Source organism: Oncorhynchus masou, chromosome 6 (assembly GCF_036934945.1).
Source record: "Oncorhynchus masou masou isolate Uvic2021 chromosome 6, UVic_Omas_1.1, whole genome shotgun sequence".
NCBI classification, from domain to species: domain Eukaryota; kingdom Metazoa; phylum Chordata; class Actinopteri; order Salmoniformes; family Salmonidae; genus Oncorhynchus; species Oncorhynchus masou.
The window spans coordinates 42,609,247-42,627,428 of record NC_088217.1 but is presented as its reverse complement, the minus strand read 5'-3'; the positions used below and the strand labels follow the sequence as shown (position 1 = coordinate 42,627,428).

Here is an 18,182-nt window from a genome sequence, read left to right as displayed (position 1 = left end):
CTGCTTTAGCACGTTGCTATTGTTGCCATTCCATAGAGAGCTTTGATATATGGGAAGCATTCAAATGTGGGAAAGACTGCCTGGCAGCTACCACTTGGGCAGTGTCCAGACCTCTAGCTCACTGTCTGTGAAAGCTCAAAAAGGCATTTCAGAAGTTCGGCCTTGTTTTTGGTATGCTCTCCCAACGTAAACTAGCCCAGGAACATCCTAAAAGCCCACTTACCAGCATGGTCTCATACACTAGACCTAACATATGTAAATCTGGGACACTGAAATTAGTATGATGTGTTACTTTTGGTATGGTTACAAAAGACAGAAAGCTATTTAAGGTCAAAAAAATGAAAGGAGGGTGGATGGGTGAGTGTACAATGCAAACGACATGAGGGTGATTGGTCTGGTTGGATGGATGGGCGTATAATGAGAAAGTCTAGCAACCCAAAGTTTGCCTGTTCAAATCTCATCACGTACAACTTTAGCGTTTTATCTAATTAGCGGCTTATCAACTCCTTACTACTTTTTAGCTACTTTGCATGTTACCTAACCCTTCCCCTAACCTTAATCCTTTTAGCTAATCCCTAGCCTAGCTAATGTTAGCCAGCAAGCTAACCTTAACATTAGCCATCTACCCAACTAGCTAACGTTAGCCACAAAAAAATATAATTTATTACATATCATACGTTTTGCAAATTTTTACACATTATATACATTTAGCAAATTCATAACATATTGTACATTTTTGAAATTCTTAATATATCATATGAATTGCCATTCAATATACCATATGAAATGGATGATGGACATCCACAAATTAATACGTACCATATGAAACGTAAAATATGATACTAAATGGAGTATTTCTCGGATTTGCGTACATAATAATACAAAATTATCTGAGACCAGGTTGCATTTTCAGCATCTCCCTGTTAAAGTCCTCAATGCTTGCAGCACTGTCTGAAGCACTACTTAAAAGGCTGTGGACATGTGACACAGCTTTATTGTTTTTAAATTACTGTGTCAAAGTTATTATTTTCAGTTTAATTGCAAAGTAATATTTTTCTGCCAGTATGTTCACATATTTCTTAAATATTCATGAACAGTTGCCAAATGCAGCATTGTTACAGTAATGGACACAGCATGGGGTGTTTGTGTGTGACAGTGTATGCCTCTCTGTGTGCATGCGCACATAAGATTGTAAATGTACATGTGAGTGTGCCTGTGTGTGTGTGTGTGTGTCTGTGCCTGTTTGTGTGTGCGCATGCGTGTGTGTGTCTGTCTGCCTGTGTCTGCATGTGGGTGTCTGTCTGCAGGTCCTAGGGAGCTGTAGTCTCTCGATGTTTACCCAATTACTGGTGGAAGTGCAAACGGTCCCATCCTGCAGGAAGTAATAAGTGTAAGAGGGTTCTCAGGACCGAGAAGATATCAAACACCACTTTCCTCTCACAGGAACCCAAACACTCATCCTCAGCTCCTAATCACCACAATCACACACGTCCCTGCCATTTCAACTTCAAATCCTTTGCTGTACACACCACACACACATGTCCCTTCTTCAAAAGGAGTTTCTTCCCTGCGGCCAAGGAGGATCCTCCTCACAGTGCTCAAGGAAAACGTTTTTTTTTTTAAATCAACAGAATCAGAGCAAGAAATGTAAAACAGAAAGCATAACTGTATGTGCACCTTATGCCCTACTGACCATGTTCAAGAGTTGCATTTTTTTGCTTTCCAAGGAAAGGCAATTGAGCATTTTCTCACAGGGAATATCATGGGAAAAAGTATCTTGGTGTGTCACAGTGGTGAAGAGAGACCAGGGTATTTTTCAACTACTATCCCCTGACAGGACCCCAGCTGGAAAGGTCAACGAGACAACTGAGGTTAAGAGCTTTGAGTGCCTCATAAAAATATGTAATGTAGACAGCAGCATATAGCTAGCTGTCAATGCATGTGAATAAAGTCTATATGAGCCCTATTTGTGCAGAACCAAAGCACAGAGGAACTGATGAGCAGCCAATCAGCAGCCAATCAGAATCACCTTTATTAGCCCAGTTCATTTTCATATACCCATAATTCGATTTGGTGAAATGGTGCTCACACAGTAACCGGAATATAGATGATAAGCATAATATATAGACAGAATATATCAATAAAAGATTTATGAATACACTATAAACAGCTAAATCTGAATAATTATGCATGCTATGGATGTATAAACAATTTACAATGGATGATATGCAATGGAGCAGACCTCTATGCAGTCATTCAGCACAGAGTTTAAAAAAGAATGTGCATATAGAGTGCCTTCGGTAAGTATTCAGACCCCTTGAGTTTTACCACATTTTGTTATGTTACAGCCTTATTCTAAAATGTTTGAAAAGTCCCCCCCCCCTCAATCTACACACAGTACCCCATAATGACAAAGCAAAAACTGGATTAGAAATTTTAGCTAATTTATCAAATAAACTGTAATATCACATTTACATAATTATTCAGACCCTGTACTCAGTACTTTGTTGAAATGCCTTTGGCAGCATTGAGTCTTCTTGGGTATGATGCTACAAGCTTGGCACACCTGTATTTGGGAAGTTTCTCCCATTCTTCTCTGCAGATCCTCTCAAGCTCTGTCAGGTTGAATGGGGAGTGTTGCTGCACAACTGTTTTCAGGTCTCTCCAGAGATGTTCGATCGGGTTCAAGTCTGGGCTCTGGCTGGACCACTCAAGGACATTCAGAGACTTGTCCTGAATTCACTCCTACGTTGTCTTGGCTGTGTGCTTAAAAAAACAACTTGTAAGGTGAACCTTCACCCCAGTCTGAGGTCTTGAGTGCTCTGGAGCAGGTTTTCAACACAAATCTCTCTGTACTTTGCTCAGACTTAGTCTTGGTAATTCCACACTTCTTCCATTTAAGAATGATGGAGGCCACTGTGTTCTTGGGGATTTTCAATGCTGCAGACATTTTTTGGTACCCTTCCCCAGTTCTGTGCCTCGACACAATCCTGTCTATGAGCTCTACGGAGAATTCCTTCGACCTCGTGGCTTGGTTTTTGCTCTGACATGCACTGTCAACAGGTGGGACCTTATAGACAGGTGTGTGTCTTTCCAAATAATGTCAAATCAATTGAATTTAGCACAGGTGGACTTCAATCAAGTTGTAGAGACATCTCAAGGATAATCGATGGAAACAGGATGCACCGTAAGGCTGTAACGTAATTTTGTTTTTGAAAAAGTCAAGGGTTCTAAATACTTTCCGAAGGCACTGTACGCAAGAATGTGCAGAGGTAGTGGAATGAAACTGCACATATCCTGCTGGTGTCCCAACACAGCACACATGGACCTCACCCAATAATCAACACAAGTTCAGTATGGCAAGGAAGTTAGTCATGAGGGGAGGAAGGGGGATGTTAAAAGCAATTAGGTTTCTCTTTGAAACCCCAGGACAGAATTCAGCCTCCATTCAAGCTTTTCAGACCTTATCGGCCGTCATCGGAACAGGAGGGGAAATGAAGTTTACACGGTCTTGAGGAGGCTACCCTCAGTATGCTGCCTGTTACTGTTCCTTCCCAAGCCAGGCCAGGCTAGCTGGCTCCATTGACCTCAGTGACTATCCAATGAGAATAACCATGGGGTCCATGACCTCCTGCCACCAGCCTGTTGAGGGAGCCCAACAGTAGCCTAACAGCCTGTTCAGAACAGCACAATGAGAAATACATACAACCCTATGCAATAAGTAAACTGCTAAGCATCATGTCAACTGCACCACCAACATTGTATTTAAATCCGAAAGCAATGTCTTGTGGCAATGTTTATCTGGGTATTTTTGTTCTCTTCCCCATGATCCCTATGTTGTAAAAAGGTTTATGGAGAGTTCTGGGAATGGAATAATTGTAATTGACAGGTTACATTTAAAGGGGTTTCTGAAAGTAGGATGTGCCACTGTACTGGGCCAACAGTGCGTTTTTATGGTGTGTTCTGAGGAAGAAGTCCAAAACAGCAAGAAGATCCAGAGGGAGCATTGCGCCTGTCTGCATACTGCATGTTTGGAGAGATTGCATGTGCAAGGTATATGCTTTATTGGATAGAGAGACAGTGGGAAAGATAGAGGAGAGAGTGTGCTGGAATTGCAGTGGTTGAGATTTAAACCCATGCTGCAGCGGTATATGTGCACCGCTAGACCACCCTAGGCCACTATTGTAGGTATTTTAAATGCACTCTGCAGTTAACAACAGTTAATTTTACAATGGCAAGGTAGTGGCTAGAATACTCACTACACTGAGTATTAGCACGTACAAATCGTCTGTTCTCGCCTGCAACACTCACTACACTGTTACAAACTGCCTCTGGAAGCAATGTCAGCACTAGAACTGTTCGTTGGGAACTTCATGAAATGGGTTAACATGGTTGAGCCCTGCACACAAGCCTAGGATTACCATGTGCAATGCCAGGCATCGCCTGGAGTGGTCTAAAACTCGCCAACAAATCTGGGTTTGGTGGATGCCAGGAGAACACTACCTGCCCGAATGCATAGGTGCCAATTGTAAAGTTTGGTGGAGGAGGAATAATGGTCTGTGGCTTTTGTTTTCATGGTTCGAGCTAGGCCGCATAGCTCCAGTGAAGGGAAGTTTTAACGCTCCAGCATACAATGACATTCTAGACGTTTCTGTGCTTCAAACTTTGTGGGCCCTTTCGTGTTTCAGCATCACTATGCCCCCGTGCACAAAGCGAGTTCCATTTAAAAATGGTTTGTTAGGATTGGTGTGAAAGAACTTGACTGGCCTGTACAGAGCCCTGACCTCAACCCCATTGAACACCTTTGGGATGAATTGGAACACTGAGCCAGACCTAATCGCCCAACATCAATGCCCAACCCCACTAATGCTCTTGTGGCTGAATGGAAGCAAGTCCCCGCAGCAATGTTCCAACATCTAGTGGAAAGCCTTCACAGAAGAGTGGAGGCTGTTATATCAGCAAAAGAGGGAACAACTACATATTAATGCCCATGATTTTAGAATGAGATGTTCAACGAGCAGGTGTCCATATACCATGTAGTGTATGTATACTGTATGCCTTTGAGTTTGGTCCCAGATTGGCTTAACAAAGCATGACGTCTATAGTATCTAATCAGATAATCAAACAGATTTTCTCATCATTTAAAATACAAAAAATAAGTCATGATTTACAAAATGAATTAATAGAGGTTTGAACTTCACTGGGGGGGCAGTGTAGCCTAGTGGTTAGAGCGTTGGACTAGTAACAGGAAGGTTGCAAGCTCAAACCCCTAAGCTGACAAGGTACAAATCTGTCATTCTGCCCCTGAACAGGCAGTTAACCAACTGTTCCTAGGCCGTCATTGAAAATAAGAATTTGTTCTTAACTGACTTGCCTAGTAAAATAAAGGTAAAAAAAAAAAATACATTATGTACAAGCTGGTTGGCTACCATCAAACAGCTCCTGTGGTTGAGCTGAGTCCACCACAGGCATTTCAATGAGGCTATTGTTTAAGGTTTGCACCTGCAAACCATGTAAACGGTTATAATGGTCATGCGTGTTGATCGTACCAAAGAAATTAGCTGTAACGTCCCATCTGCTAACATTTATCACTACGTACTCTGGGAGACCAGGAATCTAGTGTTGTGGTGCACTGGTTGCAGTGGTGACACACTGATCAAACCAAGGGAGTGTTTAAGCAGTGCTTAGTGGCATCTATGTTACACGTTCAACTATTCTAGCCCTGGTCGGTGTTGTACCAAGGATATTTAGACTAGTTTTAATCTGAAGTACATGACTGCCTGGTGAAAACTTATTTCTTCATGTCCTAAGCTGACAGAGCTGAGCTGACTGAGCCTTCCAGGTGAGTTGAGAGGAGACATTTGGAGGAATTCAATGACTTTCAATTCTAAACGTAATGACCCCAGCAAATCCTAATTTGTAAAGACACAGTGAATGAGGTAGATTCAGTAGAAGGCTAGACGTGGAGTAGAACCCTTAGATCTCAGTGTCTATACAAAGGAGAGCATGTAGGCTAATGTCAGGAGGAAGATGTATCCTAACAAGGCCATCAGTAAACAGTAAGCGATGCCTTTATAATGCCTTTATTAAACAAATGATTCAATGTCTCATGGCTTATCAAGCTGTACTTCCTTCATGGTTTCCAGTTAAAGAACATCTCCACCCCTGCCAGCAATCATTATTGCAGATGTTTAACTCAAGTAATTTCAGTGATAACACAATCATACTGTAGGCCTCCGTGAATTCTGTATGTATGTCACAGAAATGGGAGTGGCTTGTTCAAAAGGGCGTGCTCCAGTAATGCACCTTTCACTAATCCCGCCCCCCACATCAGCAGTCTGTGGTGTGTGCAGTGTAGCCCACCACAGTTGTCTCTCCGACCCTTCTCTCTGCAGTAAGCATGTTCGCCAGGGTATCTGCGAACCGCTCACGACCCAACGCACGTTACCGGTGAGAAACCCCCCACGGAAGAGTCAAGGATAATCGATTTGGATGTGGCGCGCACTTGAGAGTTTGAATACGGTGGTAAGCCCGAGTGACCGGAGCACCGGCAGTGAAGGAGGAATACTATATTCGGGGTGGCGCTCTCTACTTAACGTGGACAATCATGCATATGCTGTTTTGGGGACTAGGGTTTTTGCTATTTCTCCCTGACTTTTTGAATATAGTGTCATCTACGGAGAGATCGCTATTGAGTTCAAGAAAAGGTAACGTATTTCGACTTGCCACAAAAAAATGACCCTGTGATGTGTTATGTTGTAGGCTAACCGGTAGACAGAGAATGAATGACTTTTTTCCGTATCAGCAAAGCACATGACTTGGAATGCTTTTATAATGGTCTTATGTTTCTTGAATGACTTCATTTCACAGAGGCAAACGTAATTAACGCAAATAACATTATTATTATTGTTATTATTATTATAAGCCTATTATTAGCCAATTAACATTGCTAATTCTATACACGTTATACCATGGGTTTCTTCTCCAGCTGAAATTTCCGAGCAGCTTGGCGCATATGAGATTGTAACTCCGGAGCGAGTGAATGAAGCCGGTGACAACTTTCCCACGAGCGTGCACTTCAAAAGGAAAAAGCGTAGTGTGGAGGATAGCCCAGGCAACTCCTCTGACCAATGGGCCTTGCCATCAATCCATTACAAAATATCTGCGTTTGGACAGAACTATCACCTCAACCTGACACCCGAGTCAGGATTTATCGCTCCGCTATACACTGTGACAGTACTTGGAGCACCTATAGTTAACATAACGGATTTCACCCCGGAGGAGGAGACAGAGGAGGATACGGAGTATCAGCACTGCTTCTATAAAGGACATGTGAATGCTCAAACGGAGAACACCGCAGTCATCAGTCTCTGCTCTGGATTGGTGAGTCCAAGCACTTTGAGTAGCCCTCCCTTGATACAGTGTGATACAATGTTTCTCTGCACTATGATAGGCGCACCTGTTATCTGACCCGATATGAAACTGTAATGCAAATAGTTTATACAGCTGTTGTAATACTATGACAACATGAGAACATAAGGGGAACCTTACCCTGGAGTGCTGTAATGGAGTGGATTTCGACCTCTGCACAAAACGCGCTTTTCCAGCCGTGTGCGTTTGTGTTCGATTTAAATGTGGTTTGACTGTTAGTGAGAGAATGCCATTTATGTTAACTCTTCTATCCCTGACCACTTCACATGTAAATGAGCTGCTCACATAAATAACTTTGAGCCTAGTAGTCCCATTCAACTTCAGCCATCATACTCTGCATGCAGTGTCATGCACGCTTCTCCGGTAACCAGTGACGTCCTACGTTACGCACATCAGTGCAGAGGGAGCGCCAGTGGTGCTAACGTCATCACGATTGAGTCTCAGACAGGGACATATAATCCCCATGCATGCATGAGGTTGCGTGGAGTTGAAATTCACTAGGGATACTTATAGATTGTAATAATAACAGTTCAATTCCCAATGTGATTATCATTGAGGTCATTGATTATCATTGATTATCATTGAGGTCACCACAAATTGCCTGCACCATATGCCTAGTAGGCTTGGAGATCATTTGACATTCAAATAAAACAAGTTCATGTTGGTCTATTGGTGTGGTTCAAGCCAATAAAATGCACTATTAGAAAGTTACAATGATTCACGTATGTATAGGCTATTCATTCATATACATCTAAGGACTTTTACTTGCTCTGGACCTATTGACAGGGAAACAGTTGGAAGCATGTATATGACCACTGATACATAATGAATTATATCCACTCAGGGGAGCCAGGCCCACCCAGATTGAGGAAAAATAACCAAATACATTTTATTTTAATGCTCTTTTACTTGTCAGTGTTCCAAACGAGACATTATTTGTCTTTTTACCTAAACATGCAAACACCATCAGATATACTGTAATTCTGTACTGTAATTCATAGCACGCATTGCACTGGGTTAGTCAGATTTCATTAAATATAACAGAACAGATTAACTGGAATTACATACACTCTCACGGGATGGGTTGCCAGAAGAACTAACTGGAAGCCACAACCCCAATAAGCCACCAATATGACTGCATTGAGGCATATGCCACTGTGCTTCTATGGCTATATGCACCAACACGAGAGCTTGGGACTATAAGGTTCAATCTGCAAAAATATTATTCTGAGGTAATTGTCTTCAACCTTTTACTGCAGTGGGATAAATCAAGGTCACACAGAGTGATTATTGGTATTCTTAAACAAATCTACTTTGAAACAAAAGTATACACCACACACACATGTTTATGGGCTTAACAAAATAAAGACATTTTTTATTTTGCATTCGTTTGAATTTAACATGAATTGGGGTATTTAGATTACTATATAGGAAGACAATTGAACTACACAAGGCTACGTCAATAACTCAATTTGGACATGAAATGCAGATATAACCTTATAGTCCCAAGCTCTCGACATGCCACTGCCTATTTCATTTGTTCATTTAGCATTAAAGACATCTCATCATTCAGTGCCTTTATCACAGTCAACACTAGGCTTGGGCGATATTCCAATTGTCATCTCTTCATACCGATCTGGTGCCATACCGGGATTTTCGGTAATACCGGTACTGCACAGAAAGGGAGCTGTTTTCAAACCTCACTGAACCGTTGTAATCTGAAGGTTAGCAATGCTAACAAGTACATGTTGAATCCTATTTAGAACTCTAAGTGCTAAGGAGTGTATTGCTAACATTTTATACAGTCTCTGATCTAAACTATTTGCAGGAGAGACATCCCAGCTCATAAAGTTATACAAGTAACTCAAAAATGCTACTCACAGTTTTCTGCACAAAACAAATATTAGACAGCAAGGTTCTTGATCCATGAGGGGATTCCCTGCTGTTACCGGCCAATGAAGCTTGACTTTGGAAGCTAACCACTTAGCCATATAGCTAACGAGCTACTAAATGATCACACCAAATGTACAACTGCAGAACATTTAGCACATTTTAGGCAGTACCCCCACACATTGACTCGGTACCGGCACCCCCTGTATATAGCCTCGTTATTGTGTTACTTTTAATTTTAAAAAATTACTTTATTTTATTTCTTGAATATTTTCTTAACTCTATTTCTTGAACTGCATTGTTGGTTAATGACTTGTAAGTAAGCATTTCACAGTAAGGTCTACACCTGTTGTATTCAGCACATGTGACAAATAACATTTGATTTGATTTGGAATAGTTTTAAGATGTCCAGCTGGCAAACATTTAGTTGGCTTCTTCTTCGGTGGGGTTTATTAATGGCAGTTGGCATCCAATATGTTGCAATACCGCACCCAACTGGACTATAGTATAAATCCATTATACCTTGTGATCCAAAATGGAAAACGGGGAAAATAAACAACCTTTCAACTAACCCTACACTCATTTAAAAACCCACTACCCCATTCTACTACTTTGACCCTATCTGTTCCCGCACCACGCCAACGGCCTGGGAGGACGAGACACCACCACTCAACACACCCTGTAACTCTTCAGAAGTCAAAATGTTGTACTACTCTGCAGCTGCCACTACAACATATCTTTTCAGGGATTTACATTCCATTTCTGCAGTACAGTAAATAACCATTGCTATGAACGCTAAGAAGGCAACCTTACTGAAGCATATGTCACACCTTTCAGTATCCCTCAGCCTTAACCGTAATCCATCTTCCTCTATGCCTCAGCATATGACACTTTCCACACTACTCTGACTCTTGCCACCTCAACCTGCCTTTCTCGCACCAGTAACATGAGCACCCCTACAGTTGACAGTCACAACTTTATCCAACATTTAGTTGTGAATTCCATACTTTAAGTAGATCACCTGGCGCGTGCTGCACAACAGTGAGCGACTCACAAGGCTTCGGTTTCTTGTCGTTGTGTGCTTGTAAACAAACACCACGTGACTGGGGACTACCGGTAAACTTCAGAATGAAAAATGACGCAATCTTCTTTATCTCCTCGCATGTCGCACAAGACTGCAGGTATTTACTTAAAAATGACCTACAAATATTCAAATAATAATACAAAATACTTAAAAGAAATTGTTTTTAATGTTATTGACGGTACAAAAACAACATCCCATGTCTATTTCCAAATACCCCGGCATACGGTATATATCGTATACCGCCCAGGCCTAGTCAACACACCTCTATTTTAGCTTTAATTAGCTTAAATAAATGCTAAATGTATAGAATAGCATGAGATGAGCTATTAAATCAATTTAGCACACAACAAAAATGATTGTTCTAAATAGTACCAGATAGGGGTTATTTGGCTTGTAACCATAGTGGAACCCTTTTTGGTGCTATATAGAACCTTTTGTTGAAGATTCAATAAAGAAACATGCTCATAAGGTTCTAAATGGAACCATTATTGTGCCATTAAAAAAGGTTCTATATAGCACCAACAAAAATGTTCCGCTATGGTTACAACACTGTTTGGGGCTATATAGAACCATTTTTTCCTGGTTCTTTATATAACCTTTATGGAGAATGGTTCTTTAAATAACCTTTCTGAATCTGAAGGTTCTTTGGAAATCCTTTTGAAGAACCATACTGGGTTTTTTATGCTGGTCAGTCATATTATACTGTTAAAATTCCATAGGTGTTTTTATTGTGCTAATTGACAAGTCGAATAAAGTGAGCCACCTCTGCTAGAGGTGGTGGTATCTGAGAAGAGAATTGAGAACCATTCATTGATTTAGTCAACTGTTCTCAATTGGCACAAGGCCATACAGGGGCCATGGGGCAAAGAGAGACCTGTGCAGTTCTATAGCAAGTCACATGCTATTCTACACATTTTGCCATGAGGCTGAGAATTTTCAGTTTTTCATTTCAATTCCACTTTGCATTTTAATATTAGAAGAGTCATCCTCCATAATACTACGAGTGGCTACCACAACTAAATCAATAGTTGTCATTGTTGGTGTTGTCATTATATCTTGTGTGCATTTGAGCACAATTGTGGATGTTCCCAATAGTCATTACATTTTGCATACAGCAGACCTACAGTATATTTGTGAGATTCCATTTTCACTACTTTGAGGTGGTTTCAATCTTTTCATCATACACAAACAATGAAATATATATTCATGGTGAATTAGGCATACTGTGGGCCACCCTATTGGTCTGTAGCATTGCGCAGTGCAGCATTGTCCAATTCAATCTAGATTAGAAATAAGTGCTGTTTCCACATTGCCTAGCTTGGCACTTCACATGTCTGGTGTATCTTTGACCTCCACGTTAACTAGTAGCACTGCCTGTGCTTTACGAAATGTAACACGGCTTCCATCGAGTCTGCAAACTGTGCCAAGAAACCAACAATAAGACTCACATTGTTTTCTGATAGGCATCATAGGCCTCATTCTTCTCATTTCTCCTCTCTTTTCAGGGGCCATTTTACTAATATGCATGCAAATACATGTATTTCACCACATAACCATGACATGAATAGCTGTGAATCAAAGCCAGTGGGGGCTCTGACAAGGACCATTTCCACTCCTCTGTGGAGTGTGTCCATGCAGTACGCTCCAATGTTACTGCACTTATTTCAAACCATTCTAATTCGTCCTTTTTTCTACCCCTCAGCTTGGCACTTTCAGGTCACCGGAAGGGGAATATTTTGTGGAGCCCCTTCACAGTTACAATGGAGAACTCTATGAAGAAGAACACACCAAACCTCATATTGTGTACAGAAAGAAAGCCTCTGTGAATGAGGCAGCCGTGGAGGACACTGCTTGTGACACATCAGGTACATTGAAATTATTAGAGTAGAGGTGCAATGGACATGTTTTGGTCTGAGATGAGTGTTTTTGGTGTGTCATATAGTTTGTCAGGAGGATTTTGGACACACGCACACACACACACACACACACACACACACACACACACACACACACACACACACACACACACACACACACACACACACACACACACACACACACACACACAGATAAAGAGATAAAGAGAGAGAGAGCGCTACAGCTACAGCTAGCTGAGTCAGTTCCATTGAGTCAACTGACAGACTTTCATCTGGTGTCATCTTGGTGCTCCTGCACTCTGATGGCTCTGAGAGGAGATGAGAGAGAATGGGACTCCCTGTGCGAGCTGCTACGTGTTTGTGTGTGTGTGTGTGTGTGTGTGTGTGTGTGTGTGTGTGTGTGTGTGTGTGTGTGTGTGTATGTGTGTGTGTGTGTTTTTGTGTGTGTCTCAGTCTCCCTGATAACCCCCCCCCCCCCCCTCGTTAACCGGCCTTTAACGAGTTCCAACAGACATTAGTAAAGACGGATAATCGTTGTCTGTCATATACAGTATTATATCCTAAAACTTCAGTATATGATTTGCAATAGGAACTTAGTCATTTTATAGTAATTTTACTATTACAGGCATAACCACACTACTGTGATGTCATATTTAGACTTTGATGTAAAGCAGTAGCATAATTTGGCTCATAAAAACACAATAAGAACTATTTCAAAGTTGTACATGTTTGTTGTAAGGCAGATACAGCATAACAGATTATGAGTGGTTCTTCAGTGACTGACATATCTGATCGACAGCGTAACTGTATGGATTCACTCTTATGATCCCACCATCAGTCAGTCAAACAAATTGTGGCACAGCAACCTCACATGAACAACTGATTGCAGAGAGTTGTATCCAGATGGAATGCATTATGGGCAAAAGGTCAGAGGTTATTCATGTTTCCAAGAGAAAATGGCAGGATATGGATGCATCTCACCTCTAATTTCCCAAGCAAGTTCTACTGTAACAAGATGCTTTTTCAGCTCAGGCACAGGAAAATAATTTTGGAAGTTCTTCCTAGTATCGCCAAATCTCAGTTTATTGCCACAAGTTCCTGTTGACTCTGGCACTTCCTGTGGTCCTTTGGTAAGAAAACACGATGGGCCCAGTACCATGAAGACACAGTGTATATTGTATTGTATGAAAGTGATGCCAACTTCAAACATTTAACTATTCATTACTATGAAAATAAAGCTGAATGATATTGATTTGAGTAAAACGCAAGACATGTCACTGCACATAGCTGTTTTCCACATCTGAGAAGGGTCTTTGTGGTAGGGTGTGTGTGTGTGTGTGTGTGTGTGTGTGGTGTGTACAGCAAAGGATTTGAAATTGAAATGGCAGGGACGTGTGTGATTGTGGTGATTAGGAGCTGAGGATGAGTGTTTGGGTTCCTGTGAGAGGAAAGTGGTGTTTGATATCTCCTCGGTCCTGAGAACCCTCTGAGTGTGTGTTTACTTGTGTGTGTGTTACATTTCAGATTGTATGACCTGTACATTGAATATTAAGTCTAGAAATACATTTGAGTATGTTTTTTAACCAGTGGGGATGAATATAAGACCGTGTGTTGGCTTTTACAAAGGCCCTTTGTAGCTGGATTTTCAATAAAGGAATATGTTTACTTCTGATAAGAATCATGGTAAACAGAAACAGTTCAACCTTTGTGCTGGAGACAGAGGAATTTTTCTATGACTGGTGTTGCATTGCAATTGGTGTAGATTTAGTGATCTTTCTTCTAAGAAAACAAGAGTGAAGAGGTACTGGTGCTACTCCATTGAGTTTGGTTGTCATCTCAAGATTAAAATCTGACTCAGAAGTCACCCTCCAACCCCTGAAAAACAAAAAGTCAGTGTAGTCTGGCATCCAGTCTATGACACCAGTCTATGACACCAGTCTATGACACCAGTCTATGATGTTGGGGCTTTGCGCCATCTTTGCTGTGTGGCAGAGTGCCAGGCTTACCTAAAGTGAACCCCACCCACCCCCTCATCTCTCCTCCTCTTCACTCCTTCTCTCTCCAGGCCCTTGGACCTCAACTCGTTCATTTTGACTCATTCCTTCAGCAATAATATTTAAAGAAGAGCAGCAGCATATTTACTTTGGAAGCATTCGCAAGCATTCTCTAGTAGTGAAAACAGGGCTTTCAAGGAAGCGAGTGAGAGTTGATTGTATGATAAATTCAATAGCCTGTGATCCCAGCTTGCAGTATAAGCTTGTGGTTCATATTGTGTGTATTATTTTCATTGGACCATCTCTTTTCCAGGACATAAACACAGACACAAGAGGAACAGCGACAAGGTGAAGAGACGTCCGCTGTCCAGCAGTAGCAGTAGCATGCTGGACGACCTGGACGACCTGGACGGCCTGTCTGCAGGCCTGACTGCCGATCCCTTCTCCAGAACAGAGAGAGAGAGCGGCAGACGGCCGGCTAATGACAGCAGCGGCGACTCAGGACCTCACAGGAGATCAAAGCGCTTCCTCTCCTATCCCCGCTTTGTAGAAGTCATGGTGGTGGCAGACAGCAAGATGGTGGAACATCACGGGAGCAACCTTCAGCACTACATACTCACATTAATGTCTATCGTAAGTTCTGCTCCGTTAACCGACCGCAAGCGAGCCAGCCAGCTTCTTTGATTGTAGGGGAGGGGGACTATCTTATTTTCTGTCCCGGGACATTGGCAGGCAGGCAGAGGGCTCAGAGGGAAAGGGCAGCCCGGGGAAGGAGTAAACGAAATGTTCAAATGGTCAGGAGAGGGGCAGCATAAGGTGGATCTGTCTGAGAGCTTTGATCAATGTGTAAAAATAATCTCAGGTATGTTGCATAGATGGCATCCTCCTGTCTACGTCAAATAAATGCTTCTTCAGGTGTTTGTGGCTCAGCACCTATGGGGTAGCTAAACTAGCCTTTATTGTGTTCCTGGCCGTCTGTATTCTCTACCAGATCTGACTGCAGCCATAATCAACCTCTCAAATAGGACTATGAGTCCAGGTTTTTCTTCCCTTAAAACTGCATGTTGATTTAGAATATCTGAACCACTGATTGAGTCGACTCAATCAGGGGTTTATGTATTCCGGAGACTGAAATGTATTGATAAAAAAACTGTGTCTATAATCTTTCCCTTCAGGTGTCTTCCATCTACAAGGATCCCAGCATCGGAAATCTGATTAACGTTGTGATTGTGAAGTTAGTCATAATCAACAATGAGCAGGTGAGATCACAGCTCTAAAGCACTGCAGTCATTCAGTTCCAGCAGCACATTACAGTACTGTAAACATCTCCCTTTTACTCTCTGCTGTAGGATGGCCCAACCATTTCCTTCAATGCACAGACCACTTTAAAGAACTTCTGTATCTGGCAACAGAGGCAAAATCACCAAGATGAGAATCATCACTCCCACCACGACACAGCCATTCTCATCACCAGGTACACTGTCACTCCCACCACGACACAACCATTCTCATCACCAGGTACACTGTCACTCCCACCACGACACAACCATTCTCATCACCAGGTACACTGTCACTCCCACCACGACACAACCATTCTCAGCACCATCTCTTGGTGTAACGGCTAAAGTGTTGTGTTGACAGTCGCTGGGCCTCGTTTCGAGCCCTGGTTGGGGCAACCCCCTGAATTCTCTGCAATGTGTTGCCTTTTGTTTATACAAACAAGTACACTAGTTGACATAGGGCATCTCTGGTGTCACAGTTCTGGGGCATGAAACCAGTGACATGACTTCTGTCTGTGTGTTCTTCACAGGCAAGACATCTGCCGAGCGCGGGACAAGTGTGACACATTAGGTAAGAGGAGCTCTAAGGACATATGCAATAGACTGTGCAACATAACATTTGATTGAGGACAGTTTCATAACCATATTGATGTACTTGATGCCAGATAATGATTCTGCTTTTGATAGTGCTGATGACAATATAGTGATGATGATGATAATGGTGATACTCTTGGTTTGCAGGGCTTGCAGAGCTCGGCACCGTGTGTGATCCATACAGAAGCTGCAGTATTAGTGAGGACAATGGGCTTAGCACTGCGTTCACTATCGCCCATGAACTGGGCCATGTGTGAGTACGGCATGCTGTTTATTCTTTGATTGATTTCATGTCATTACAATTTTAAAGCTGTATTAGTGTGTCATGCTTATGTGGCCCTGGTTTTCCTCTTAAAATGTCTCCAAGCTTCAAGATCTAAGTCTACATGTGCAACGTCCCATGTCAGCATGCATCTGCCAGCCTTCATCCAGCTTGGCAATACAACCCCAGGCCACTACATTGGAGACTGTTACAGACTTGAACAACCCTTGTGTCTTAGTCAAATAATATTTTTTTTGCCACACACACAAAATGTGGGATTGTTGAATTCCATTCTTATTAGCACCAAGCGGCTTCAGGTCTGCTTAGCGACAAAGCTTGGTGGAATACAGTGCCTACCTGTCATACTGTACCGTAGAGAGGTACCATACGGTACAGTACAGTACCATAGGAGAGAGGTACCATACTATATAATACCTATCCCCTGTGACCCTACTCTACCAGACACTGGCCCCTGCACAGACCTGCTACTAATGTGTGTTACCAGTCTGCTGCTTAAAGGATGATGCTTTATTTACCACAGTCAAACAAATCTCCCAAAACCGGTTCTTTCGTGCTTAGTTGAACAATCAGTCTAACATGTAGGTTTATTGATGATGGGTTAGACCTGTGTGTTGTGGTGAATATATGTTCTCACTTGTGGTTTGGCCTCCTGACAGATTCAACATGCCCCATGATGACAGCAACAAGTGCAAAGAGGAGGGGGTTAAAATACAGCAGCATGTGATGGCGCCCACACTCAACTACTACACTAACCCCTGGATGTGGTCCAAGTGTAGCAGGAAATACATCACAGAGTTCCTTGAGTATGTAACGGCCATTGTTTTCTATTTTAGAAGTGCATGTCATTATGGAGAAGTGTTATTGTCGTTAACGTTAGTGGCACCACACTGCAGTAAAGGTTAAATGACCAGTCAGCTATTCAATCAAAACTGGTATCTGGATATTTCTGGGTGAAAGGGAAACAACATGACTTCTGTGTTGTTAGTGTATATTTGGAATGTGTATTACTTCCGTATATATATCGCTTTGTAGTAGGTGCAGCAGGGGTTCTGTTGTTTACAGGGTACTACCTCGCCATCTGTACTGAGTGTGTTTTCTGTCTGTTTGTGTCTTTGTTTTTCCCCCCTTTTTTCTTGAAGTCATTTTATTTTTATTTCTTAATAGCACAGGGTATGGAGAGTGCTTACTCGATGAGCCCATTTCTAGGCCATACAGTCTGTCGCAGCAGCTGCCTGGACGGATATACAATGTCAATAAACAATGTGAATTGATATTTGGGCCGGGGACACAGGTGTGCCCATATATGGTAAGAGAATGGACCACACAGATTTCAAATGACAGTTCACTGTCTCGTCCTACATTATTATAGTCTATGGTTCCAGACATTCTATACCAGAGTCACCTTATTCTGTCAGTTGGCTATCTCTCAGCTAGGCCTTCTGTACAGTATGTGTTAAAGCAGTTGTTTACACGCTACTCCTCCTGTGATTGAATGTGCCCTGCAAACCGCTGGGCTTGATGTTTGTCAGAGCTTAGCTCCAGGCTTTGTTTAAAGGGCACATGCCTTGTAAGACATGGAAGAGTATATAGTACTGTGTGTGTGTTTGTGGATGGGGCTCAGGCAAGGGAATGGTAACTCTGTGTGTTTGTGGATGGGGCTCAGGCAAGGGAATGGTAACTCTGTATGTTTGTGGATGGGGCTTAGGCAAGGGAATGGTAACTGTGTGTGTTTGTGGATGGGGCTCAGGC

At 42.2% G+C, this 18,182-nt stretch overlaps 1 protein-coding gene across 1 annotated transcript in view; it reads left to right on the top strand.

Annotated features, from left to right (window-relative positions):
• The first annotated feature begins 6,368 nt into the window (after nucleotides 1-6,368).
• LOC135542079 (A disintegrin and metalloproteinase with thrombospondin motifs 9-like) overlaps nucleotides 6,369-18,182 on the top strand; it is a 77,628-nt gene continuing 65,814 nt past the window's right edge. Inside the window, exons 1-10 of the mRNA XM_064968721.1 lie at nucleotides 6,369-6,707; nucleotides 6,989-7,383; nucleotides 12,108-12,270; nucleotides 14,590-14,909; nucleotides 15,452-15,535; nucleotides 15,626-15,750; nucleotides 16,087-16,127; nucleotides 16,298-16,403; nucleotides 17,090-17,236; nucleotides 17,598-17,739. Of these exons, the coding sequence (XP_064824793.1) occupies nucleotides 6,608-6,707; nucleotides 6,989-7,383; nucleotides 12,108-12,270; nucleotides 14,590-14,909; nucleotides 15,452-15,535; nucleotides 15,626-15,750; nucleotides 16,087-16,127; nucleotides 16,298-16,403; nucleotides 17,090-17,236; nucleotides 17,598-17,739 (1,623 nt within the window). The 5' untranslated portion in view covers nucleotides 6,369-6,607. The remainder of the gene's footprint in view (nucleotides 6,708-6,988; nucleotides 7,384-12,107; nucleotides 12,271-14,589; nucleotides 14,910-15,451; nucleotides 15,536-15,625; nucleotides 15,751-16,086; nucleotides 16,128-16,297; nucleotides 16,404-17,089; nucleotides 17,237-17,597; nucleotides 17,740-18,182) is intronic.